This window comes from Agelaius phoeniceus, chromosome 5 (assembly GCF_051311805.1).
Source record: "Agelaius phoeniceus isolate bAgePho1 chromosome 5, bAgePho1.hap1, whole genome shotgun sequence".
Lineage (NCBI taxonomy): Eukaryota > Metazoa > Chordata > Aves > Passeriformes > Icteridae > Agelaius > Agelaius phoeniceus.
The window spans coordinates 29,731,550-29,758,828 of record NC_135269.1 but is presented as its reverse complement, the minus strand read 5'-3'; the positions used below and the strand labels follow the sequence as shown (position 1 = coordinate 29,758,828).

Below are 27,279 nucleotides of genomic sequence, written 5' to 3'. Positions count from 1 at the left end.
GTCATGTCCAAATTCTGCTGTACCACAATAAATCCTTGTGGCAGGTCATTATAAGTCACAGTACCGACTGCTTGTCAAAGCCAGAGCTGCATTTCTCAGTTTCTCCAGTCTATAAATTTTAGCAGCATGTAATTTCTCACATGCTCATTCCATCCTCAAAGCCAATATGAAGTTATAAAATGGAGAGATAAAATAGATGTAGGCTGCATTCCTCATCTGTAATAGATGATGTATATTTTATTTTAATGCTACAATATAACAAAATTGACCTAGAGCAAACCCACTAGTCACCAGTATAAAGGAACAAATTGTGTACCTATGATACATAAAATTTGGGATTATCTCCAAGATTGACACAGATACTAATTAGACATCTAAACCTGAGTTAATCTTCAAAGGCTCCCCTTATGGTCAGTCAGCATAGAAAAAGTACATGCAACAATCAGTTGATCTTATTTTAACATTTTATTGTCTAGAATATGTCACACAATTATCCTCTGAAGATGCATTTTCCTTTTCTGTGAAGGGAAGATGAAGATGATATTTTTTTATCTATATTGGGGTCTTCTTTTTCTTTAATGTAGGAGCACAACTATGCAAAATACTCTTAAAATTCAGATAAAACCATTTTTGATGTTTCTGCTAGCCTTCAGTAGTATATAGTCTGTATATAGGAGCTCTCAGTTTTCTATATAGAGTAATTCACACACATTTAATTTGTAAATGTACACTGTGTATGAGATTTTAATCTCACTTTGTATTTAATCAACCCTGTAATGCTAAAAGTAATAAGCTGTTTGGAGAAATAACATAGTTGCTTTTTTATATATCTTTCTGGTACCTCTTATGAAATAAGCCTATTGTTTCAACTGTTATCTTTTGGTACTTCTACAAAAGCAAACATGATAAATTATGATTTACTGGGAAATTTGCACGGAATTAACCTGAAACTTTAAATACAATTGATACAGAATGTTAGTTCCACTGTGTATAGCTACAGCTGTTGGAACACTGCAGATCAGACAGTGGGAGGTGTGTGGAAGCTGCATGAACTAATCAGCATGTTTGGTCAGCAATTTTGCATCTCCAGGCTTCTGGAGGAGTAGAAGTTTATGGCCTGGCATGCCACTTTATTAAAGGTTGTGATCTAGGTGTACGTATCACACAGCTTTTCATTGCATGGAGACAACACAAGATGTTGGCACAGCCAATAGAACTAAGAAGCTTTGCCAACTGGTCTTTATCAAACATAAATACAGAAAAAGGTTGTGCTTATATTCAGCTTTACTGCTTGTCAAGATGAAAAACAGTGTCAGGTCAGAGACAGTTTACCTTTTAAATAAGACCAGTTTTGACTGCTACCAAAGTTTGATTACTCAGCAAAAGGATCCCCCTACCAGCAAAATGTGAGATGATTAAAAAAATTCTGAAAGAACTGTTTTTTAGCATCTCTTCTGCTAAAACTAATAAAATGTTGGCCATGAGAGTTACAGAGAAAAATTCAAAGAACAGTGAAAAGTAATTGCACTAAGCCTTACCATGTTGAATAAAAATTAACCTAAGTAAAAGATTAAACTATTGAAGCATGACCCTCCTGTATAAACATGTATTTCCTACTCACTAATGGTAACAAAACAGAGCTTAATAGTTTCATCCAAAGATTAGTGTTTCTTAAACAATCCTAGTCATTAGCACCAAGTTTTTTAAACACTGCTGAGGTTTCTTGTCTTAAACACTGCTAGTTTCTCATTCAAATGTGTTTGATTTGTTTAAACAAATAATATGCTAAGTACTGCTTTTCTGAAGCCAGCGTCTGTAGGAGTTACACTGCATCAGAGCTGTGCTGCAGGAGTGGTCTTCACATTTGCTTTAGTTAAGACAAAGTGATGACTTTTATTGAATAATAAAAAAAATGCTAGGAAAAAAAAAATTTCCTTGACCCTTAATTAGTTAACATTTGTTTGGATGTTATAAGTAACATAAGGCTTCATATACTTTTAAAAATTTATTTTGTAATTTTTAATACTGACTGGCTTCAGTATAGGTTCATTTGTTATTTTCCAAGAATATGTGTTTACAGAATTCCCTTTCCCCCATGCCATTTTTCCTACAGTTAAAACCCTGGCATTAGTGATGGAGTAACAGTGATGGCAAGTTCCACAAAATTTAGAACTAGATTAAGAAAAAAAGGATTTGATATCCAGAGTAGAAGCACAGAGGAAATAAAATTCAGGGAAAATTCCTCATAAGAAGAGGTCAGAAAAATGACAGAGAAATTGCCTTTCTAGAGTATATATTTGTATTTTAATACTGAAGGAAACATGATCTAGTTTTGGCTGCATGGGGTTATAACTCACTGGCTTTATATGGCCTTATTTGTTTGAGAAAGATTTGAAATAAGACTGGTAAGGCTGAAAGGTGACACCATGGGCTGTGAAGAGGAGAGCAGCAGTGGGTAGTACCTTCACAGTGCCTAGCCAGGCCTTGTCCAGTCCAGGGACAAAAGCTTGAATTGTTAGAACTGGGTGAGTGTTCTGTTTCAGTACGACCAAGATTCTAACTCACGGCTTTGTGGAAATGATGCAGGAAAAGCCGTGTGTTTCTTTAGCAGTGCTGCATTTACTCTGCAGTGAAAGTACCTGTGTAATTCTGGCAGGTGAAACCAGGGCCCTGGGCTTTACCACACCGAGGTGGTGCCAGCAGCAGGGACACCTTCAGGATCCCTCTGGGCACGTTGTTATGTGGCAGTCGGGGAGCAAAGCTCAGGCCCCTGCTGCTGCTGCTGCTCCCACAGCTCCAGAAGCCCTCCTGAAAGCAATGGCTTCCCACTGCTGCAGGGACAGCACCAAGCACTGCTCCCAAGGTCTCACTCATCCTGTTTGACTTCACAGGATGTGCTCTTCTAAGCCACCCAGGCTGGCTGTGCCCTCAAAGCTTACTGCATCCCAGAAGGTGCAGCACGTACCCTCCCTCTGCTGCCAGGAGAGCACCCTTCTCACGGGCTGAGGGACAGTTTCACACCATTGCACAAACTTCAAACTGAAAGGCAACACAGAAAAATCACAAGAAGGAGTCCAAGGAGCACTGTGGGATGTGAATACAGGAGTCCGCTCTAGAGGGGACTAGCACAGCTAGTGTGAATATAAGCCATCTATATTCCTCTTATCTCTCAGTATAAGCCCTTATTGACATCAGGGACATTTTTTTTTTATTTAGAAAGACAAGCTTGCTCTCTGAAATCAGGTAGTGTAAACCCACAGCATTTTTAGAGACTACCTGATCTTAGATTACCTTTGTTCAGAGTACCAAGTCTGAATAAGTCTGGCACAGGCTTATACATACAGCAACTCACACATGTAATTAGTATTTTCAAAACAATTTCAGTCACCAGTCCAGAGTCTCCCATTCAGAGATGCCCCAGTTGAGACTCCTGTAAAAATAAAAGGATTTTTCTTCTGAATAAACAATTATGGAGAGAAGAAAGTGCATTTCTGCATTACCAAACAAAATCTGCATTTAGGAGTAAGCATCTTCTTACACATTCAACCTTGGAGTAAATGAACCATACCAAAGGTCACTAAATGTCATTGTTCTGTAATTTTCAGTCTTCAGAGGATCAAAGAAATCTGAAGAAATGGTTCAAGTTGAGACACTTGGCAAAATAATGAGGTGAAAACTCAGAAGTTTTCTGGAGGAAAAAACCCACAGTAATTGGACATAATTCTTAGAATCTTAATTTAGGCATGTCAACAAAAGAAAATTGTATAAAAATCAAAGAGCTGTTTTTCAATTATTCTCAGGGCATAAGGGGTTTGTTTATCCAAAGATCTGTGACACTAGCAAATGAGCTGGTCCCTTTAAATACCTTGCCAGGTGTTGTTTTTGTTTCTTTTCCCCGTTCAGCTGTACTTGTATGATAAATTAATTTTTTCTAGAAATACACTACCATTTCAGCACAGATTTTTTTAACCATTAATCTCCTTACCTGGCATATTTTGCCCTGTTAGAGCAGCCCAAGGAAGTGATCTTAAAATGCCCAAGGAGATTAAAAGATTCAGTCAATTGCTGAAGTGTAACTCAGAAGCATAACTGATCAGTCATTTGAAGAATTTCATTGTTGTTGCTGTGCCTTTTTGATCAGCCAGTCCAAAGGGATTTCATTAACATCTCGCTAGTACCTCTGACTAAGAAGAAATTTTGAATAGATTATGAAAGCCTCTAGAAATAAGCTATTTTTAAGTGCTAAGCATATAAATGCAAATTGAACAGAAACAGCTGTTATTTACATTCTGTGGACACATGATTTCACTCCCTGATGGATAGGGGAAGAAAAAAAGCCACTGAAAGATTGAAATGCCCTTAAAGAAATTGGGAAAATGGGGATCTAATAAAAATACATGTAATGAACCACATTGTCGGGTAGTATGAATTGGTAAAGCTTTCCAGGTTTGCCACCATTTCTTTCTTGGAGAAGAAATACAAGAGAATACCTTCTTGGGGGGAGGGGTTGAAGGAATGAATATGTTGAAACAAAGGCATATGAACAAATTCCTGTTTCAGGCTTTTACACAATGGCTAGCTGATAACCTGGCATTTTCAAAAACAGTCTCCCAGAACAAAGCCCCCATTCTCAATAAGATTTTGCTATGGACTTACGTTAGTTTGAGATTATGTTCTGAAAAAATTATAAAAGCTCCTGAAAAATGTGAGCAGCATGTTCTAGACCAGTGTGCCTGAAAGTAGAGGACTGTGCTGGAGGGCAAAGAAAGCACAGGGTGAAATTTTCACCCTTCATGAAATCAGGCTTTTTACTGGCCTGGCAGAGGCTCTCCTGCATGTCCTCCATTTACCTGGAGCAAGTCCCTGCTGTCACAGGTTCCACTGGAAAGCTCATGCTCCCTCCTGCCAGGCCTGCTTCTATTTGTAACATCACCAGCAAATACCTAGAGTAGAAAGAAATAAAACTCTCCTCAGGAAAGGTAAGGCTTGTTTAAAAATGTACACAAAATATGGCTGCTAATTTGGCCCAAACCCACTCATTTCAAATCAGTGATAGGAAGCTGGGACAGGGAATTAAAGGTGGGATTGTTTTGCTGGCTTTTCCTTGTAGAAGGAAAAGGACTTGACATACCCAACACAGCTAAAGCCCAAGCACAACAGAGCCACTTGATTCTTAAGAGCCTGGGGAGTGATCTCCTCTAAGATTAGTTCTGTTTGACTTAGGATTGCTTTGTGCCTGCCAGCACACAAAACCTCTCATAACACAGGCAAAGGTAGGACAGAAATTTCATTCTTGTTCCATTTTAGGTACACTCTTACCTGCTGTTCTGTGTTATGCAAAAGACATGTCCAATGGCCAAATGCATCCTTTCCTTCCTCCCCAGAACAAAGGCTGATCTACAGCAGCAGGTTGTGCAGCTTCCTCCTGTCTGGCATCATGTGGCTTGAAATGCTAGGGAAAAATTCTGCTGTGCCTCAGGCATCTTTCCAGATCACATTTATTCACAGAGGGATAATTTATCAGAGAAATGAGCTCTGAAGAGACTACTAAAATTAGTGTTAAATTTTGAAATGTAGGGCAATGGCACCGAAAGTCAGAAAATATGTCTAGCCCAAACTCACACTTTATAAAATGCTTTGCATATTTTGTAATAATTATGGGTATTATTTCCCCTTCTCTGTTCATTTATAAGGACAGAGAGAATAACAAACTTAAGCAAATCTGAATTTGGTTACACAGAGCCATTTGTTAATTCTGGTATATGGCAGTAGAGGGCATCTAAGGACTTCAAGTCACATATGGTAAGGGATTAAAATCAGATGGCTGAAGGAGTTATTACTCTCCCCCCAAGCCATTCACCCCATCTCAGGACAGAATTGCCACCTCAAGACCAAACAGCTCACGAGGCTGCTCCTGATGGATGGCAGTTTTGAAGCCACACTGAAACTGGAGTTGTTCTTAAAACACCAGTCTGAAAGCTGAAGTTGTTAAGGAGGAGATGCACGAGTTAATTTCTCTTCCCTGCTGCAGGCAGAGCTCTGTCAGAGCCACAGGATGGTTTTGGGTTAGGGTTAGTACAGTGGGAGATACTGCTTCAAGGATCCTGTCCAATTTTATCTACTACTGTTTGAGCTTTAATTTCCACATACCTGGAAAAACTGCTTACAGGAGGAGCAAGAAATTCTGGGAATGGGCAGGCTGTGCCAAGAAAAGGCGAGCTGTGGACCAATGCTCTTTCCTGAACCAGAAAGAGTAGCCCTATGTCTGTTTCCTGTCCTGAGCCTTAAAACTGACAGCCTGTCTGGCCAGTGTTTCATCAGGCTGCGTCCTCCCCGTACGCCAGTCAGATACAGGACGAGGCGTGGAGCCATCCTGACAAAAAGCAAGCACTAATCCTGACAAACACAGAGAAGGTAGTTGGCAGCTAGCACTGTTTTCTTGTCATCTGTCCAGGTTTGTATGACATTCCACATGCAGCCTCTATACTGAAGCAGGGAAAGCAGCCATACCTATCTTGAGCCAAAAGAAGCCAACACGTCAGAGGCAGGTTAAGTTCATTACCTGACACTAACACTTCATGCACTAATCTGAAAAATGTATTTGAACCCAGCAGCATATTCACATACAACAGGCAACCTATTTTCAATTAACTGGAAGAAGTTTAAGGTTATATAAATACATTAGTAAACGTTGATTATCCTGTTATTCAAACTCCTAAGGACAGCAACACGTCAGGCCTTATGCTGAAGTCTATTATAGCCTTAGCCTGAAATTTAAAAGTGGCTCATGCCCAAAAAAAGGTTCTACAACTCATTTAATGATTCACAGTACTCCTAAAATGATATTCATCTGTCTGCTCTCCATGGCAGCACTTTCAATCATAAACACTTAATTGTAGGAATTCATCCTCAAGGCCAAATAGCTCTGGGTGAATTAAACTATCCTTAATATAAGAACTAGAGCAGTGATTTAAAATTAATCTTTTTCTGATGGGAGGCCATTTATTCAGAGACACATAACCCAGTTTCTACTTCACTTTTCACTCAAAAATCTCCCCTTTAGAGATAGGCACTGCATCACCTGTTTTAGTTTTCCTTATTAGTTTCAAAATTGACTTTCTGCCAACAAAGGAACTTTATTACTTATGGATTGGCAAAGCATAGGAGAGCTGCTTTCATGCTGTCTGTCAGGAAAACTTTTTTCACAGACATTACTTGCTTTCTTTTACTTTGAGGCGTAGGACTTGCAACTGGCAGAAAAACATCTCAAGCCTCCTCAAGCATAAAAGGCTTGTTTTTTCTGGCAGCATCTAGGACAAGAATGCAAGATTTCACAGTGCTTTCAGCTGTGCTATCTCTAGGATTTTTCTAAAAAAAAAAACCAAACCCAAGAGTGTATGTTTCTCTAAAAACCCAAAACTTCAAGGAGCATGGTTCTGAACATGTGTGTGCATAGGTGTAGTGCACATATATACCTACATGCTCTTTCTCAGCCAAAAAAACAAGGTAAATAAATATTACAGTCACAGCATTTTATGCTATAATCTGAATATTAAAATCCATATAAAATATTCTCCTTGTAGTTGTTTGAAGACTGTACCAAAATTGGTCCTTTCCAGCAGTCCTTTTTTCTACCTTGTTCGTGAGAAGGAAGCATGAATGGGAAGAAAATGCTACCAAAGCATGTATATTTACAACTTATTCTCCAATAACTTTCAGCAATATTTGGCTACTTTTAGTCAGAGTGAAACTCGATAATTCACAAAATAACACAGTGATAGACCAGAATTCTGCTATTTATAAGGAAGCCTAGCATAGCATAAAGTAAAAACTGCTGTGTAAATTCTCCTTGTTTTTTTATACTTAGTACCCTGTGTCACCACATTCTACTTTTCCTTTATATACCTATTGAAAGTATTTTTATGTTAATTTGGTTTTACCTTAAATTGTAAATAGTAAATTGGAGAAACTAAGCAAGCACTACATTTAATTTTTTTCATTGAAGATCCCAAGTGGCTAGGTAACCTTTTACTCAATGCAGGTTAGGCCTTTACTTTTAGACAGTAGATAGCACAGGATGAGATGAGAGATGGACTTAAATGCCACCTTTTTATGGTCAGTTTTGTGCTTGACGGTGATTATCTGTCTACCTATCCACTGAACCAAAGGGAATGATCCTTCTTTTTATCAACTGTCTCTGAAAGAAAAGAATCCAGATGTTATTTCAAAGTATTACTCTCTTGATGCCATCTTTTGATGTTTGCTTTTAAATCACAAGTGCTGGTTTCCTTTTAGAGCACCCCTGATTTATAGAAATTATTCACTGAATTCTTTTATTATTCTCCTTTACCAAATGTATAATAAGAAAAGCAAAGCATTCACATGTGAATAGATAAAAATAGCAGGAAATAAGGTGGCAGCTGGTAAAGAGTAAAACTGTTTGGTATAAATCTTAATCTATTTCATCAAAACATTCTGTTCCTCAGGCAGCTGGAAAGGGCAGGATGATCCGACACACTGAAATATTTGTTTTCTCTATGTTTTATTTATTATGTTTTAGGAACTCTTTGTGAAATAAGCAAACCTTTCTCCTAACTGCTAAGTGAGAAATCCTCAAAGAGTTCACATTGCAGACCTTTCTCGTGCTGTGGAGTTACAATTAACACATTCCAATTTGCTGGAGCCAAAGGCTCAATATTCACATTTCTCTGCTCAAGAACCAGACTGCAGTCCCAGGACAGGGAAACCATGGCAGCTGTACATTGTTGTTTAGACTAGTTCAGGTAAACAGTTGTCAAAATACGTTCAGTAAGTAGAGCTATGTGATAAGCAATAGCTGTCCTTTTAACTGAAGGGGATTTTAACTGACCAAATGGAATGCCATGGATAGCAGATATTCTGTGCTGCATCTTTGGGAAGTTAGGCATGAAGAGAACAGGGAAAGGCCCCCTGTATTCTTCCAGGTAGGTAGGTAAATCTATCTTAATAAATCAGTAAATCTTTTCAGTGAATCAGAGCAAATTTAGCAAAATCAACTGAGTCAAAATCCCACCCCCCCCACCCCGCTCACATCATGTTGTATAAATAAATCAGCATACGAGCTCACCAGTAAACTTGGCATGCTTTTCAGGAACAAAGTGAAAATCATTTCTAGTAACAGCCACTTCTCAGGACTGTAGAAATGTTGTTGCCTCCTTCCTTGGTCATGAAAGGGATTTTTGCCTAAAGGAAAAGTAAAAAATAAATTTACTCATCCTTCCCTGTCTTGAGCATATGCATTTGAGCTCAAACAATATATTCTGTTTGTGATTTTCAAGAACCCTTAATGTTCATATTTTCACTACTAATACAAAACTAGATTAAAAATATCTACTATATTAATAATATACAGTCAGAACCAACATTCATGAATAGTAGTATCAGGAAAAAATTAGGGATTGCTTGTTGACGCCTTTCATCTCCAGTTAGATGATATGCCTCTAAAACTGGCTCAGAAGCATTCATATTTATATATGTACAGCAATATTTCTCCTAGAATTGCTACCCCAAAACAACAGATTAAAAATAAATAAAGCATTTGGTTTGAATTGCACATAAAATTTTTAAATCCTCACTTGTATATAGTTTTTGTAGTAGTGACTGTTTAGAAGAATTCCTGCTTGTTACATGGCAGATTAAAAAACCCTGCTTTGGAAAACTAAGTTTTCTGAGTCTGCTCCTTCTTTTCTCTTTCTCCATTTCACATCTTTCTCCTACTCCATTCTGACTTTTATAAAGTAAAACTCTTCAGGCAGACCAAACCTGTATTAAATATCCCAGTGCCAAAAAACTAAAAAGTAGCTTTAAGTAGTTTCATGCACTACGTACAGCCCATAGTCCCAAAAGTAATTTCATTTAGTCACCTTTTTTTACCCTTACAGTTCTTTCTTTTCTCTCTTGTGACTGTATGGAAGACTTAGGCAGACAGAGGAGAAAAAGAGCAAGTAACATTGTTGAAAGAAACAGTAAAATACAAACATAGCCCACTGAGCCTATAGCACTTTCAGATGTCTCAAGCCAGAGAGTAAAGGTAACTGTAAACCAGAGCACTCCTATGAGGTGCCAGGATTGTCATTTAAAGATCCATTTGCAGTTTTTAAGCTTGAATTTCATTACTCTTGTAAGTTTATCAGATATTTAGTGCTATTTTTAAGAGACATTAGGTTCTCATGAAAAAAAAATTTAACAGAACTCTGTTTAGGAAAGATCCTGCTGATATACTGCCTATTTAATATTTATGCTACCTTTTTCATAACAATATCTGAAGTTTTAAGTAACAAACATTTATTACATTCTTCTGTTCTTGTTTCTCATTCACCACATAAATCGTGGTCTTCCTCCCTCTGCCTTTATAGCAGCCAGCTGTGGTTTTAGAAACAAATTATTATGATTTCAAGCGACAAATAAACAGCAGAAGCAAAGGAAGTCTTGAGATACTATCCACATAAAAATCCCATTAATAAAATAACATAGGGAAAGAGAACTACAGCAAAGCTGTAAAAAAGCAGCTTTGCATCTAGACAAGATGTATTCCTTTTCTCCAAGATGCATTAATGAACTTCAAGGAAATAACCTTAATTTGAACACTATGATATCAGAACAAAATAGTTTTTGAGCAAAAGCTGTGTGCCCACATATACAGAATTATTTTAGTAATAAAAATAGATCTATATTGATTTTTTATTGTTCTCCTGAACATAGTGAAGTCAGTGCCATTCTGAAAAGTAATGGAGATTTTTTGCAAGATCTCATGTCATAGGTAGCTGAACTGTCAACTAAATTTCTAGGGGCACAAACCCGTTCTCTCCCCTCTTCACATCAATCCAACGAAAAAACTTAGTGGGAATTCCACAACTGTCACTGGAGCCTGGATCTGAGGCTATCTGAACTTCACAGACAAAAACAGGAACAAGAATGACCTTCAAGACCTAAATTGTTTTAAACCATTTCTGAGAATGCTTAAGAAAGCCCGTGTTTGTTTCTCAGACCTCATTTTAAATCTGTGCTGCTGCCAGTGATTAAAACCACCTTTTTTTCATAAACTGAATAAATTAAATTCAAAAGCACCCAGGCATTACAAACAGATGAAATCATGCCGGCCAATATTTCACTTAACAAAGTAGATTTTTTTTTTCCTCAGATGAATTTACTTAATCACTAAATACAGAACTTAAATTTAAGATAACTATTAATTCTCTTATCCTCTGATGCTTAAGAATTATAAGCAATAACTGTTACAAAATCCTTCAGGATTTCTAATCCTTCCTCAGTCCTTTTTTTTTTTTTTTTTTTTTTTTTTAAGAAACGTTGCATTTCAGACGTTCCTGGGGAGTGCGACCCAAGGCAGCGTCCCAAGGCAGCGTCTCAGCCTGGGAGCTTTCTCTGTTTCTCTGCGCAGGGGAGCTGCTCCGCTCCCTCAGCTAGACAGGGCAGCCTAATACATATTCATTTACCCCTCTGATAACAAAGGCTCTCTCGCCCCTCCCGCCCCGATTTTTAAAGATACTATCTTTTATTATGCTATAGGTTTGGGCTTCTTTCCTGAAATCTTTAAAAAGACACCCCTTAATCCTTCTGCCATCAATTCTCCCTCCCAGATACCCCCGTACAATTTGCAGGGAGCCCTAACCTGCAGCCAAGGGCTGGGGTGAGACTATTACGGCCACTTTTGCTTTGTTTTCCCTCTTTTCTTTCCATTTTTTTTTTCCCCTGTGTGTGTCTCTTTCTAAAGTCGGCTCGGGGCCGCCGGGGCAGCCAGCGGAAGGTGGCTGGTTACCGAGCAGCACCCAGGGCGCAATCAACCATCTTTACGCTGGAAAACAGCTTCGTGGTTATTAAAAAAAAGAATAATAATTAAAAAAAAAGGGGGGGAGGGGGAGGAAATCGGCGCGCGCATCGGCGGGCAATGGCTGTTTGTAGCAACGAGGTATTTAGCGCCGGAGGGTGAAGGGGGGTGGAGACCAGGGTGGGGTGTCCCAGGAGCTTCGGCCGCCGCAAGTCCCTGGCAGGGAGCTCCTGGCACCGGCCCCTGACGCGCTCCCGGCCCTGCGGGCGGGCCCCGCCGCCGCGCTCAGGTGCCCGCGGCTGCCGGCGCCGGGCAGGCCGGGCGCCCCTCGCCCCTGCGGCCCCGGGACGGGCGGCCGCGCTCGCCCCGCTCCCCCCGGGGTCCCGCCGCGCCCCACGGGGCGGCCCGCACGGCCCCGCAGGCCCGGTCCCCCCGCAGCCCCGGGCACTGACCTGCACGTCGCCCGCGGCCCCGCGGGCGCAGGAGGAGGAGGCGGGGGGGCCGCGGGGCAGCGTTCGGCGGCCGCTGCCCCGGCGTGACAGGGGCGGCGGCTCGGTGCGTCGGCCCCGGCTGGCCGCGATCGCGGCGGAGGCGCCGGAGCGGGTCCTGTCACATGATGCGGTTCCTGGAAAGTTCCTGGAAAGCAGCCTTTGTATGTAACCATCCCGGGAGGGGGGAGCGGCGGGGGCAGGATGCCCTCGCCTCGCAATCAAAGGCGAGCAGACCGCCCGCGCCGGGGAGAGGCGGGGGAGAGGAGGGTGTTGTTTCCCCAGGAGCACCATCTTCCTCCGGCAGCCTCTGTCCGCCCCGGCACAGCCTCGACGCCTCTCCGTGTCCCCTCGGCCCCCCGACGCCGCCGGGAGCCAGAACAACCTGACCGCCCCACCTCCAGGCGGCAGCGGAGGCACCAGCCCCGTCCCGCCGAGCCCGGGTGAGTCCCCTTGTCGTCGCCCCCTCCGCCCGATGCCGTGCGTCGCTTCGAGAGCCGGCGGCCCGCCGCCCCGCTCCCGGTACGGCGCTGCCGACCGCCGGGATGGAGGCTCCCCGCAGCCGGCGGCAGGCTGCTCCGGCTCTCCTCGCCTCGGCCGGGGGACGCCCGGCTGCAGCCAGCCGCCACCGCCTCGCCAGCCTTCCGTCCCCACCGGACTCCCGTGGCGGCGGCGCTTCGCGGCCAGGCGCTCCCGGAGCCTCCTTTTCACAAGGGGTCGCGCCCGGACACCGCTGGCAGGGCTGCTCCCACCTGCACCCGTCAGCCCCGCGCCCGCAGCCTCTCCCGGTGACAGGCGCACCTGCGCCCGGCCACCCGGCCGGCGGCGGGAGCTTCTGCTCGGGGGAAGGAGGGGATGGGCTTTGTCTAGGGGTTCCCGCGCGCCTGCCTACATATGCTGGGGTAGAAACCCATCAGAACACCCTACCAGTTGGCACTACAGTTTAATTTGGAAAAGTTTCTGAGCTCCGCCGCGGAACTTGTTAGGGGAGGAACCACCTCAGCATAACCCCCTCACCTGGCGGCTGCTGCGCACCCGCAGGCAGAGACTGCCCGGTTCGCAAGCACCGGCGGGGGGCTCCCGGTCTTCCCGTGAGCCCCGTCCCTCCACTCCAGCCAAACCAGATAGACTCCCCCTCTCTGGTACTGCCCGGCTTTGTGTCGCTCCTGATGTGGCGGTCGCCGCACCCAGGAGAGAAGAGGCTCTTTTTGTCCCTCTCGTTAGCTTCGGCCAAGAGGAAAGATTCTTTTTTCCTCCCTAATATCAGCATTTAATGGAGCGGGAAAAGCATATTTCCTGCCCCGCGCTAATTATAGCGCGTCCTCCACCGCGCTGCCCCTTCCGCTCCCAAGCGGCCGGCGAGCCCCCGGAGCCGGCGCTGCCGGCGCACTCGCTCCGCAGCTTCTCGGGTACTCCGCTGCCCGAGAGCAGGTCTCCCATCCCGGGAGCATGGCCCACGCCGGGCTTCCGTTCCCGTTCCTACAGGTACGACTTCGCGGATGACCTTACTGGAAGGTGTCCGTACGCACCGCAGCGTGGAACCCGGGCAGCGCCGGGGACCCCTGGGACCACTGCCCCACTGATTACCCCTCCTCTCCCATACCTTTACGTGCCCGGCTCTCCCCCACGACCTCGTCCCTCCCCAAAAGTCCCAGAGCTGCCGGCCGGGCTCGCCTGCCCCAGCCGGGGGAGCGGGGCATCAGCGGGTTCGCCTTTGCGACAAAGCGAGACCACCGTCTCGGGACGCCGCCTCCGCCAAGTCCCCGGCGGAGAAGAGCCGAGGACAGGCTGGGCGGCGGGGGGAGGAGATGTCCCTCCCCCGCTCCGCCGGGAGGTGATCTCTCGCCTCGGGTCCCTCCTCTGGATGCTGGGAAGTTCCGAAGCGGGATCGCCAGAAACACGCTCTGCGTCGGGAGCTCCTCTCGCGGGGCTCGCCGCTAACCGCGCTCTCTCTCCGCTCGCAGGCGGCGCCCGGGCCGGGGGCCGGGACCATGCACCCAGCGCGGCGCTGAGCCCCGCGGCGGCGAAGCGGAGCTCTCTCCTGCCGGCAGCCCCCGACCTGCGGGCGAGCGGGGCCGCGCCCGCCGCCGCCGCCCATGACCCTGCGCTCCGCCGAGTCCCTGGAGAGCGCGGAGAGCTCCGGGGAGCGCTGGGGGTACCCCGGGGCGGCGGCGCCCGTTGCCGAGGAGTGCCGTGAGGCGGAGCACCTGGCCGCGGCTATGGAGGAGCTGCGGCGGGCAGGTAAGCCCGGGCGGCCGGGAAGGGGAAAGCGCCCGGGGCGGTGGCGCTGTCCAGGGGGAGGCAGAGCGGCGCGGCGGGGATCCCCCCCGGGGCGAGGGGAACCGGGCGGCGGTGAGACGCCTGGCCATCGCCGCCCGGCGCTGCGAGGTCGCGTTCCCGCGGCGGAGAGGGGCGGCGACGACTCCGACCTTACGCGGACTGCGGCGGCCGAAGCGAAAGCGCCGGCAGCGCCGCGCCCCGGCGGCAGCCCGGGATCTGCGGCCGGGCGAGGGCCGGGCGCTGCCGCCGGCCGGGGCGGCCGCATCCCCTCGGCCCCGCGTACCTGCGCTCCCCTCGCCGGCGTGGCGGCGGCTCGCCCGGCCCCGCAGGACGCGGGGCTCGCTTGCGGGAGGAGGGAAGAGCTTTTTGTCTTCATCGCAGCCGCGCCAGGACCGCAGCTACCTCGCCGAAGTTGTTTTCTTATCCCTTAGCTTTCGATCGCTTGCGAAAGCTCATTTCAGCAGCAGCCTGCTCAGAGTTCCCCAAAGCGGGCGTTCTGCGGGCTGCCAGCCTGTGCCTTGCGGGCGCGGCGCGGGCCCCGGCGGCAGAGCAGCGGGGAGCCGCGGGACGCGTCCCTGCTGCTTCAGGGGCGGCCCGCCGGGTCGGCGGCTCCGGTGTCGGCCCCGCAGGACGCTGCGGGAAAGTTTGTGCATGTGTATGCATACATAGGTAAATAAAAAGTGACCTGGAAAGCTCTGTCAAAACGGGATGCGTTGTAAAACAAATGAATTTAAATAGCAAATAAAAATTTACTGTGCCTGCAGGACTTTAGCTTTCAAACAACAAAAGAAATGGGTGACTAGAAGTATATCAGCTAGAGAGCAGCTTTTAAAACAAACAGGAATAAACAAATCCCTTCTTTTTCTCATCTTTTAACAGGATGGTACTGGGGCAACATGACTGTTGCTGAAGCCAAGGAAAGGTTACAGGATGCCCCTGAAGGGACCTTTTTGGTTAGGGATAGTTCGCACTCAGAGTATCTACTGACTATATCAGTAAAAACGTCAGCGGGACCGACCAATCTACGTATAGAATATCAAGATGGCAAGTTTAGACTGGACTCTATCACTTGTGTCAGATCTAGACTTAAACAGTTCAACAGCGTTGTGCATTTGATTGAGTACTATGTTCTCATGTGCAAGGATAGAACTGAAACACCTTCAAATGGAACAGTTCACCTTTACTTGAGCAAACCCCTCTATACATCTGCTCCATCTCTGCAACACCGCTGCAGAATAGCTATAAACAAGAGCACAAATCAGATCTGGGAGCTGCCATTACCAACAAGGCTAAAAGAGTACTTGAAAGAGTATCAATACCAGGTATAAATATATTTTCTAAATGCCTCTAACACAGAGTAACTTTTGAATGCAATTCTTAAAATTGGCTAAAGAACTGAGTAACCAGTTGTACAACTCAGCATGGAATTCACTATCAAAACAGTGGCAGTTCTGGGGGAAAGGTTTTTATTTCAGATGCTACAAAGGGAGACTTTATGTAAAATAATCCCAGTTTGCATCCTTGGGGGTTCAACAAGGTGGCTGCTATTCTTGCAAGGAGAGAGAAGCGAGGAATCTGTCCAGATTGTGTTGCTTTGTCAATAAAATGCTGCACTAACTATCAAATGCTTACTGAAGCAGTGGGACCGGGAGAGACTTCATAAGTGGTCAGAGACATATGAGAGTTTACAAGTATCTCAGTTGTCTGATTCTAAGATTAATTTGGTGCTGGTGTTCATATAATCCTAAAAGCTTAACTAGATCACACACTGTGATAATCTTGCTTAAGTTATGCAACTAATCAAATCCAGTCAGAAAAATGATCATGTATTCAGTTTTTATTGAACTACTCTCCTGCTTTTCTGCAAGCAAAGGAGTACTGTAAGTAATCAGTGTAGAACATTGTTTTTCAAAGATCTCTGAAAGCTGACCTTAAGAAGAAATGCCACATCTTTCACAGGAACCCAGTATATTGCTGATTATACCAGACTGGTATCCCAGAATCCTTAATGTGTTAACATCTTCACAGTGGTGATGTATCCATGCTATTACTATTAAGCCTCTTTTGCTTGAGGCTTTAGAACTATATGCTTCAGACTTGCAGTTCCAATGTCAAAACATGGGTATCAGCAGTTACATGTGTCTTCTACAGTGTAGAATGTTTTCTTCAGCCTGTTTCCCAAAATATGGGGAAATACGATGTGGATTGTTTTTTTATAAAGAGGTTGGTTTTCCTTTTTCTTCTTTTTTAAATTTTCTTTTTGTTTCTTTATTTTATTTTATTTTATTTTATTTTATTTTATTTTATTTTATTTTATTTTATTTTATTTTTTAACTTCCAATTCACCATTGTAGCTATCAGATGATTACTCAATAAAGTAAATCAAAGTGCACAACAATCTCCCAATCTTTTTATGTATGGATTTGCTACCATTCAGGAAAGAGTGCTCTTATATAGGAACTTATATAAGTTCCCAGCTAATATTCAGATAGATGCACATGTATCAGTGAGGATGAATAACCCTGCTTTGCCTTTGTGGTGCTGCTGAAAAGTATAGCTGAATTACATTCAGATTAGTGGCTTAGAGGCTGCCTGCTGAATTCCTGTAGTTGGGTATTAGCACAGGACATTGCTTTTTCTGTTTCAGTAGTCTTCCAAACAAGAAGAGGGGACTAAGACCCTCAGTACCCATTCTTCTGCCCAAAGGTAAAGTATTTAATAGAAGAAACACACAGGATGAGAAAAATAGGAAAGCAGTAAGAGAAAAACAAGGATATAGCCTCACCCTTAGTCAACAAATTAGAAGTTTTAATTCTTTCCCAAGCTTATTTGTTGATTAAAGCCAAGACCTGTGCTTGAACAAGGAGGGTTGTCAAGACTTGCTGTAATCTAGCTTTGCCCAGGCTGAAATAGAAACAACATAAAATAATCTTGTTTTCCTTGTGACTTAACTGCTCTGTTGCACTTTCAAGATGTTCTGTCCCTTCTCATAAACTCTGGGGCCCTGACCAGCTTATTTGTTGCATCTAAACTCCCAGTGTTACACACTCAGTTCTGTCTGTCTGTAACATGCTGGCAGAAATGAGTAGCAGAGCCATTGAGAAATAGAAGGCACCAAGAACATGAGGCAGAGTGGATGGTTCCTTGATATGACATATACTTGATATGTTCTTGTTCTTTCTGTGGAAAAGGTGGGTTTCTCCTCCTCCATGGCTCAAATTTTCTGTCCCCATTTTAAACTCAAGCTTTAGTATAGAAATGGGAGGAATTTTTTTCTGAAAAACAAATCAAAATATTTTGTTACGTAAAATTTTCCCCATGTCTTGCCAAGATGTATTTGGAAGTTTTTCACATTATATGGTAGCCACCTTTTGGTTGCCATGCCCAAAGAGCTCTTGTATCTGGGTATGTGTCATAACTACATGGTTCTTGTCATCAGTCTTGCTAAGATCTGCCACCCTCAGGCTGAGGAGCTTTTCCTGTGAGCAGAGCCTGTCAAAAAACTGTGTTCCTGGGAACACTTTTCATTCTGATGAATCTTTTCTTACAGTTCTTGCCTAGCTTTACCCTGTGGTGAGAGAACTGCTATGGGGAATAACTTCCATCACAGCGACAAACCCTCTAATCTGCTGCTCTGTTAAGATTCTACTACTCTGCCTTTTCAGCCAGGGGGATACACTTGGGGTCTCAATGGTAAACACATTCTACTGAGGACCTTTAAAATAAATCCCTGGGGGTTTCACATCATGAATACCAGTGCTGGAGCAAGCAGACTGAGAAGATAAGAGCTTTGGGATGTAATGAGGCTGCTATGTTGCAAATATAAGAAATGATTTGTGGCTTGCTAGTGGCAGACTGTGTGAGCAGTCACAGGCCAAGTGTAGCCCACAGCAGAGCCAAGCTCTGGGGAACAAGAAGGGGCAGGTGCAGGGAAGTTTGCTGGGTTTTTAAATAACAGTTCTCCAAAGCACAAGGGCAAATGGCAGGCTGAGAACAAGGAGTGCTGGCAAAGTGAAAGGTGGCGATTCTTGTGACTAATCAAGGTACTGTGATGTGGAATCAAGTCACCAAACATTGAGCATACTGACCTAGACTGTATCATTTGCATCAGTTCCTGTGAGGAAAAGTAGGCTCTGTAACTACAGTGTGTGCTCGGAGCTGTGAACAATATTTTAAACAGACTGGAGGGGGAACTAGTCCTCTTTGTATGAAAGCACAGTTCTTGTCCTCATTAGGATGCCAGTCCTAGGGTTGATGCATTGCACTAGTAAAACTAAACCACAGTTTAGCTTGCACAAAGCTTGGCTTCTTTCTAATCCAGCACAGAGGAATTACTTGTTCTGGTACAAAAAATCTGATGATAGAACATGGTTAGATTTCAGCAGTACAAAGATCTTGCATGAAGACTTTGTGAGTTTTCAGACATAAAATTTTCAGACATGTTCAAACATTTAAAAAATTTTTCAGTGCCTTTTTTTTTCTTTACCCTATGGATGTTGTAGCTTGTTTGCAGCACTAGCTTTTAAATTGTGGGCCTTTCAGATTGTAAAAATTACTTCTAACTGATATATATCATCTTGAATTGCTAGTACAGAGTGTGCAGCAAAGCCAGTTTCACAGGTTCAATGCCCATGAGTCAAATCATGATAAGGACTTTAATCCTAACCCTTTTTTCACCCTATGTATTGATTTGGTTTTTTTTTTTTTGAGTCTTGGAGTTTCAGGCTTTCCAGTTTATACCTGGAATGTTAGAAAACCTCTTCACTTTACTTAAAGGAAATCTGAGAATCCTACAATCCTAAAAGGTGATGCTTAAAAAAACCAACCAAAATAAACAAAATTGCAATATGAATGATGAAAATTGAATTGGTGATAGTATTTAGTTTAGCACTAAACCTAGCAGAAGTGTAAACTAGGGCAGTATTTTAGTTGTGTGGGTATCTTCCTGCTGGTAGTATCACTTGAGATAGAAAATGGTTTGAGTACAAGATGAATGGGTAGAATGGGAATGTAACCAAGCAGCTGTGCTCATTGCATTAGAAGTAATCTTATTTTATTCTGATCTTGTCATTCTTGTCCTAATTATATTTTATGTAACCACATTCTAGATAAACAGTATAAAATTATTAGCAAGAAGGAAAAATTGTTCACCAGAATATGGAGGGCAAAGGGGTTTTTTTATATCTTACACAATGAGGAATTTACTCCTATAATGAGACTAAGTCTCATCACCTTGAGAAAATAGAATCTACATCTGACAGGGAGGACAGAGTTCTGTAGTTGTGTGGATTTGGTACCTTAGCCAACTCTCATGTTTTAGCAAAATGTCCCTGCAGGTAAATTACCTCGTTAAAGATTGTTTAAAAAGCTTTATTTATTTATATGCTCTTTTCAATAGCTTTTTCTTGTATTCCTGATAACGATCCTATTGATTTTTCCTTCAGCTATAATCTTAGGCTCTAGTGGAAAGTAAGTCAAATGATATCAGGGCTTTGCTCTCCTTAAGCCAAAACACATAATGGAAATAGGAAGAGATATCTTTAGACATTGGTATCATGTCTAAGAGTCATTTAAAATAAAGTAAAATAAAATTTCTGCCAACTTTGCAGTCATTAAAATAATTTTAAGTATCATATTTACTGTTAGAGGAAACAATGGCTTGAGGGGTTCTAAAAACTGTATTGCTAATTCTCAATAACAGTAAAAAAACTTTGTTGAAAGGAGAAATTTTATTTTAAAAATATAGAAATTAATGAAACTTTTACTATCTAAACCAAAGGATTTCTAAATAGAATAACAGAAGTTAGTTGAAAGGCCTGAGCTGGTTAGTTCTGTATACACAAAGGAAGTGGGGATGACAAGCTGCTTTGGTATCTCAGCCTAGCTCCTGAAAAGCACTTCTCTATTAGCATTAGATTCAGCAGGTCTCAGTATTTTGCTAAGCCATTAGCATGACTGAAAATGCCTGGAAAGAACATTCCACTGACACAAAACTGGTCTGTTTACAACAACATGGCCATTTGCCACAGTATTGCTAAAATTGGGTCGTTTCTACAACAGGCTGAATATCAGTCAAAGGAAGGGAGAGGCACGCTTGGTTCAGGTGCTGACCATCACTGGTCCTTATCTCCTGTCTTAGAGAGCACAAGCTAGGTGAAACACAGCTGCCAGGAACAAGATGAGAAAATATTCTGCTTTCTGAGGATTACTTTGTCTGGCTTTCATGTCTGAGAAGGGACTGAAGGGAAAGGACATGGAAAAGCCAGCAGCTCCTGTGAGAGGTGGTACTTCTCACAAGGTGTATCAAATAACTAACCACCTGGATGAGTACAATGCTGAAAGGTGTACTTGTAGAGATTAAAGGTCCTGGGGAATAACTAGTATCAGTACAGCTTGAATCCACACATAGACAAAGTCTGGCTAGATTGCTCAATTTTGAGAAAAAAAAAATTAGCTTATGGCAAACTCAGTATGTCCTGGTGCCAGGGTTACCAAGCAGGAGAGGGATTAACTGTGTTGATTGATCAGGTTATCTGCAGGGCTTTAAATTAGCCAGTGCCTCTGAGAAAGTCTATAGAAATACAAAAATATATCACCATAATTATGCTGATTAAGCTGCCTGATAAGTTGTGCATCTCATTCTACTTAGAATCTATTTTTTAAAAGGGATTGCACCTGTGTTTCATTTTGTTTTCTTCCAGAATTGGAGCCATTCTTTTTCCAGGAACTGAAATACCAAAATAATACCACTCCTTTTTATGGTATTAAGGAGGAATATAATGCTGGAGCAAAAGCCATTTATATTAGCATAAGGAATGAGCTGGCATTTAGTAGGAAAAACTTCAAACAGGTAATATCCAGAAAAAGTTTAGTGGTGAGTGGTGCAAAGAACAAAATACACTAAAAAAACCCCCAAACAAACAAATTCAGTGCTTCTGTCTTGATTTCTCTTTCACTGGAGGGCAGGCTTTATGTAAGTAAATCCTTTTGATTCCAGTCAAACTGTTCTGTAACTGATGTTTCATAGCTGAGGTTTGCAACTTGGTGCACTGTTAGCTAACAAATAGTAAATGCAGAGGCATGTTAGACACAGGGCAAGATTCAAAGCCCAGTGCAAATTCTTCTTCTATTTGGGTCAGGCTTGATAACGGATTTTATGAAGAATAGTTGTAAATGTGGTAGCTGAAAGGGCAAAAATCCCCTTTCAAAATGCTTTGTTACAATTTAACTGTCTTTAGATTGCAGCCCTGAAATAGGATCTGTCGGGCTGACTCACTGTACCCACACTCTGCCTCAGGGGGAATCTCCAAATTTGAGAGATTGCTCTGGACACCTTTTTAAACACATTTGTTTTTTTCTTACGCTGTTTGGCACATCTGGAGGGCAGAATAAGTTGTGGATCAACTCTTACTGTTCAAGGGATTTTGAGCTGGTTGATTTTCCGTAGGAAGAGCACTATTAAAGACTGAGCTGCAATTTATCCATCTGTAAAGCGGTAGACTCAACATTCTGTAATTTCTCAGCATGGGGTGAAAAGTGGCTTACACTACAAATAACATTGATAGGAACTTAAGCTGCAAGGAGGGCAATACCTTTGACTGGCTGCACTGCTAAAAAGAGAGAAGTAAGTTAGGAAAGCGAGATCCTCGTCGAACTAGATTGCAGTGGATATGGCACAGCTCCTTCCTGAGCTGGAATGCTTCAGACGTGGTTTTTCTGTGAGGGAAGCTGCTTGTGAGAAGCTTTCTGGAAATTTATCTGTTTCTTTTAACTCCCCTGACAGAGGATGCAGTGCCTACTGCAGGATGCTTCACAAGCCTGCAGGCAGGCAGGTTTCATTTTGAAATGGAACAAAATAGATGAAGTGAATTTTTAATAGAAGAGTATTTTTTTGTTTGAAAACAGGATGCATGGGAAAGGTGTAAGCAGTGGCAAATATCTTGTGAGGCTATCTGTAAAAACATTCCATGAATCATTGCTAGCTCCTGAAGTCTAACCTTACAGTAAGAACCTTTCAAAATATAGTATATGAGTTTGTCCAGTTCAAATCTAGGGAAAGCAATAGAAGATTGCAAAAAGCAATAGCTATTCTCCCCCTAAACATAAGCAACCTTCCAGTCTTTTATCTAAAACATTAGAAAACCATTTCATATGCTGTAATTTGCAAGTAAAGTAAGTTGGTTTTGTGAAAAGATTTCGGACTTCAATCTTTATTTAGTTTTACTTATTTGCCAATGTTTGATTTTCAGGTTAATTTTGATTTTTCTTTGTTCTCATATTAATAAAATGGTGCTTTACATTTAAAAAATAATTTAATAAGTCTGGAATAAATTATAAATAATAAGAAGATAGCAGTATTTCATATGTCTCTTCAAAGAATCTTTAAATTAAACTTAAAAAATAGAGAACTACATTAACTCATATTTAAAGGACTACAAATTCTGAGAAATCCTGAGTCATGCTTTGCAAATATTAATTACACTTTTTTTTACAATTCACTAGATTTTAAAAATGAAATGTATACTAAAGTTTTGCAGTGGATGTCTGCTTCCTTTTTATAACTATTTCTCATTCAACTTTTTGCTAGAGATTATTTGTATCATGGTAAAAAGCACTAAGATTCATTGCAGTACTGCTAATAAACTCTTATTTTTATTATGGAAACAAATGTAAATGTATAGACACTACAGAGTCGCTTCAAACCCTATGTTTTAAGATGCTTTAGAACTTGGTGTGTTATATTTTATCTACGTGCTGGACGTGCCTTTTAATAAAATACTACTTTTGAAGAAGTTCATGATGTGTCACCTATATTTTATATTAATTCCTCTCTTTGATCTGCATTGAATTCAAAGTCTTTATTATTTAAATGAATGGAAGTTACAAAGTATCAGAACAATTACACAGCAGCCCAAGGGCTGATCCCTTTCAGTGATGTGCTTCAGTCCTGCCTGTCATCTTTTTTAGGAGGGATAAGGAATAATTTTTCTAGTAGCAAAAACCACCTGAAGAGCAAGACCCTTTCCCAACTGATCACCTAGTGCCCTCAAACCCTGCCAGCATCCAGCACAGCATGCTAAGGATTTGGTCTACAGTTTGGGAAAACTTTCTATCCCAAACCCTTCCCTTCCTTGGCACCAGCCAGGTTTCCAGTGAGTGGCACAGGAGATTTGGATGTTAGCATTACAGAGGGCAAAGCTGCAAAGGGGAGGGCATTGGGGGCCAGGGTGAGGAGGAGGAGAAGAGGCAGGAAGGGAAGGGGTTACTGCCTGGGACAGCAGTGGACAGCAATGGTTTGCAAAACCCTCATCTGGCCTCCAGGCCACCCAGTGTGGCTCACCCTGACTTACATTTTACCACTGTTTTTGAGACATATCACTTAGAGAAATGTTTTCTGCACTCTTCTTTCTAAAATTGACAGGCAAGCAGACAAGATATGTTTCTCTTTTCCCTTCTTAATTTCTGAGGTTTTGTGAGAGATTTAACCAATTAGATGTGCTTTTAATAAACAAATCTAGAGGCTCCTATTTTTTCTTTTGTCCCTAAAGCTGGAATGCTGTCCTGCAGACAATTGAAAACAGCCCAATCCTAATACATTAAATCTGTTTGTGCCAGTTTTAAGAACACATTTGGCCTCTTGTTATCAGCAGAAAACAAACTAGTCTGTAGAAAACAAATTACAGACATGCTTGGATACAGCTTGACTCTAATTAGCATAAAGGATCCTCTCAAAAGCATTTTTTAAAAAACTCATTATTCTGGTACAGTTTCTAAAAGGTTTGTGACTTTTAAGTGAGCTTTTAAAAGTGCATAATAAATGTAAAAATCTGGGATTATGACTCGGAATAACCTACAAAGTGAACAGCATTGTCAGAAGAGATGCTGCTTAGCTTGGTTCCCAGAGATTTGGACTTGAGACCTTGAACTCAGCAGTCCATAAAAGTATGGCCTGATGACCACTGACGGCCCCTCAATCTGCAGAACCAGACAGAACAAGCTTTTAAGATGAGAAGTCTGAGGATACTGATGTGCAGGATTGACTATTATGGTCCATTGATCTGCAATCTCAGAAATGCTTTTTTAATCTACATGGTAAACTTTGAGATTTGAGCAGTTAGTGGGGCACTGAGTTGACACCAAACTGGCTCAAATAGATATAAAATACATGTATGTATTTGTCCTTAAAACTGAAATAGAACCAAACCATGTCTCAGAAGTTTTACTGAACTTGGATCAGAACGGAAGTGGAAGACCTTTAGTGAGGGCTGAACCCAAATGGGACCAAAACAAAGAATTTAAGGACTTCTCTCCTTGGATTTAAAGTATTAGGTCTGTGGGTCTTTATCCTGTACCTGTACTATATAATCAAAACCTGGCTTTGTTGCTAAAGATGAACTCAAAACACCAGTAGCACATTTAGTTTCCACTAAATAAATTTGCAGCACTAGTTATTAACTAGTGGAAGGAAAAGGAAATGCCAGATTTTCCCTTAATGAGATTTGGACCTCTGGTGCTGTCCTCTTCCTTCCTAGGCTTATCTGTTTCCTTTCACTGCTTTCCTTCTTTCTATCTCTGTTCAGGCTGCAAGCAAATACATGACTAAATGCTGACTGTGTAACTGCTGTAATTTCCTTGGGTGGAATCTGGAGTTGCTCTGTGCATATCCATATGTTTTGCTAACTTTCTAAGACATTCTTGGATAGTATAAAATTAAAAAACCAAATTGCCTCATCTGGCAAAAAGATACATTAAATGAAGTGATGTAACTGCTTGTTCTAATTTTCTATTTTAAAATGCAGCCACATTATCTGCAATTAAAAGCAGCTGTCAGGATTGCAATGATGAGATTCTCTGAAGTCTCCAAGTTTGGTCACTCCAGTTCCAGATATAATACAGTTCCTTAGATCATGACTGAAAGAAATAAAAAAAAAACCAGCAGTGACAATCAGAAGTACAAGAAGGGACAAGAAGCTCTCAGTAGCTGTGTAGTGCTGTGCTGAGGAATGATCGTGTAGACATTTGTGGTGTCTCTGCTCCCCAGAGCTGCTCTGGACTGTTCACAAATGCATCTCCTCACAACTACTATTACAAATGTCATGGCTAGAAAATTTAAAACCACCTCAGCTGCACTTTGGCTACAACAGCAGCATACTTCTTGTCTTGGAGTCACCGATGATGAGTTACTTGTGTGGCTTCCAGTGTTGTCAAATATGTTAAAGCACTGCTCTGAAACAACCCAGAGGAGCGTTTGATATTTTTATGTCTGCATTCCTAGAAGACTAACATGTGCCTGAGACAAAAAAAATATTTACCTTGGTTTATCAGACGTATTGTAATATTATTTATCAATTATTCACAAGCAATTTAAACCCCTGTATCCAATTTATTACCTGCAAATAATTACAGATAAAAGTGTTATGTCATCAAACCAAAACACTGCTTGAAAACTGCCAAATAAGTAGCATCTCTGCAGAAGGTGGCCACATGACATGTGTATCCATTTTTAAAAAACATTTCTTAAAACCAGCATACAAACTTTGCCTTTAAGGCTGATTTACATTCTGTGTCTACATAAATTCTCAACTGTCAGCCACAGGAAAATCAAAGGAAAAGGATTTAAGATTCTTGAGTGTGGCTGCCTATCTTTATGCAAAATCTTGTAGATAAATATCATGTTAAGTATAGGCAGAACGTGAACTCTACTCTTGGCTACATTTTTCAATGGCAAGTATTTCTTGGGTACAGTATCTAGGAAAGGCACGTAAAGGTTTCCACCACCAGCTTCCAAATACCCTTAAGTATTTCAAATACCCTTAAATTTGTACGATTAGTCCAAACAGAGTGTACAAATGGGATTCACAAGGTGATGACGTTTCTAGCAGCAGTGCAGCAACCACCTTTCCTGCTTTTCCAGAGGGTAGGTATTAGCACGCTGTGCAGACCACAGCCAGCTTGCTGTGCCTGCCTGCAGCTTCAAAGGTAGTACGTGCCAGCACTGGAAGATCTTTTTTTTTCCCCTTTCATCGCCATTGCGGTCCCGACATGAAAGAAAAAGGGCTGACACCACTCAATCCCGTGTGACACCTGACACCTATGCAAAGATGGAAAAAAGTTATTTCATGATGTGTGAGTGAAAGTGACACTGCCTCATTTTTACAGTGCTGTGAATCACCGTCTTCTCTTTTCTACTGTATTTCACTTCCAGGCATCCGTATAAAATTAAGTGAATAATACAGCATTCAGTAATAGAGGAATAAAACAACAAGAGTGTGCATAGCAATGTGGTAGACACAGGCCAGCTCTTACTTGAACAAATTATTTTCATCTGTTAAAGTTTGTTCATTTTTAGGCTGTCCAGGTGAGAGTAATGAAGCCAAATGTGTACAGTATTCGATATAATACTGCTCTGTGTTTGATATGAGGATGCCAGCACCACGATGAAGTTCAGTTTAGCGCATATTCAAAAATAGGAACCAGTGTGCCTAGAGAGTAATGAGATCAGCTGTTTCTAATGTCATTAAAACTCTAATTTCGTCATTTCTAATTTAATTTTAGACACAACCCCTCCCCTCACTAAACACCCCACCGCCCTGACTCCTGAGAGCGCAGCAGGTCCTCCGAACTCCGGGAAAGGCGCCTCCTTGGCGGAGACACCTCCCGCTCCCGCCCTCGCCCCGGCGGCGGCAC

The 27,279-nt window shown here is 42.5% G+C and overlaps 2 protein-coding genes across 3 annotated transcripts; one reads left to right on the top strand and one right to left on the bottom strand.

Annotated features, from left to right (window-relative positions):
* Positions 1 to 217: 217 nt before the first annotated feature.
* On the bottom strand, positions 218 to 13,752 carry LOC143694066 (uncharacterized). Its single transcript, XM_077178023.1, has 5 exons — positions 13,641 to 13,752; positions 13,330 to 13,421; positions 12,277 to 13,200; positions 9,107 to 9,222; positions 218 to 4,943 (listed from the first exon to the last, which is right to left on the bottom strand). The coding sequence occupies exons 1-4, from the start codon at positions 13,750 to 13,752 to the stop codon at positions 9,151 to 9,153; spliced, it is 1,200 nt and encodes a 399-aa protein (XP_077034138.1). The 3' UTR covers positions 218 to 4,943; positions 9,107 to 9,150.
* SOCS2 (suppressor of cytokine signaling 2) lies at positions 12,620 to 23,389 on the top strand. 2 transcript variants are annotated; one of them, XM_054631763.2, is made up of 3 exons: positions 12,620 to 12,755; positions 14,277 to 14,553; positions 15,472 to 23,389. In XM_054631763.2, the coding sequence occupies exons 2-3, from the start codon at positions 14,409 to 14,411 to the stop codon at positions 15,918 to 15,920; spliced, it is 594 nt and encodes a 197-aa protein (XP_054487738.1). In that variant the 5' UTR covers positions 12,620 to 12,755; positions 14,277 to 14,408; the 3' UTR covers positions 15,921 to 23,389. The 2 variants fall into 2 exon arrangements, with proteins under 2 accessions (XP_054487738.1, XP_077034871.1); XM_077178756.1 differs by lacking the exon at positions 12,620 to 12,755 and adding an exon at positions 13,159 to 13,797.
* The last annotated feature ends 3,890 nt before the right edge of the window (positions 23,390 to 27,279 follow it).

Coding starts and splice junctions, on each gene's coding strand:
- LOC143694066 (XM_077178023.1), bottom strand. CDS start 13,752: ATGGGAGACCTGCTCTCGGGCAGCGGAGTACCCGAGAAGCTGCGGAGC. Junction 13,422..13,640: donor GGAGCGGAAGGGGCAGCGCG/GTGGAGGACGCG, acceptor GTTTGGCTGGAG/TGGAGGGACGGGGCTCACGG. Junction 13,201..13,329: donor GGGTGCGCAGCAGCCGCCAG/GTGAGGGGGTTA, acceptor CAGCATATGTAG/GCAGGCGCGCGGGAACCCCT.
- SOCS2 (XM_054631763.2), top strand. CDS start 14,409: ATGACCCTGCGCTCCGCCGAGTCCCTGGAGAGCGCGGAGAGCTCCGGG. Junction 14,554..15,471: donor GGAGGAGCTGCGGCGGGCAG/GTAAGCCCGGGC, acceptor ATCTTTTAACAG/GATGGTACTGGGGCAACATG.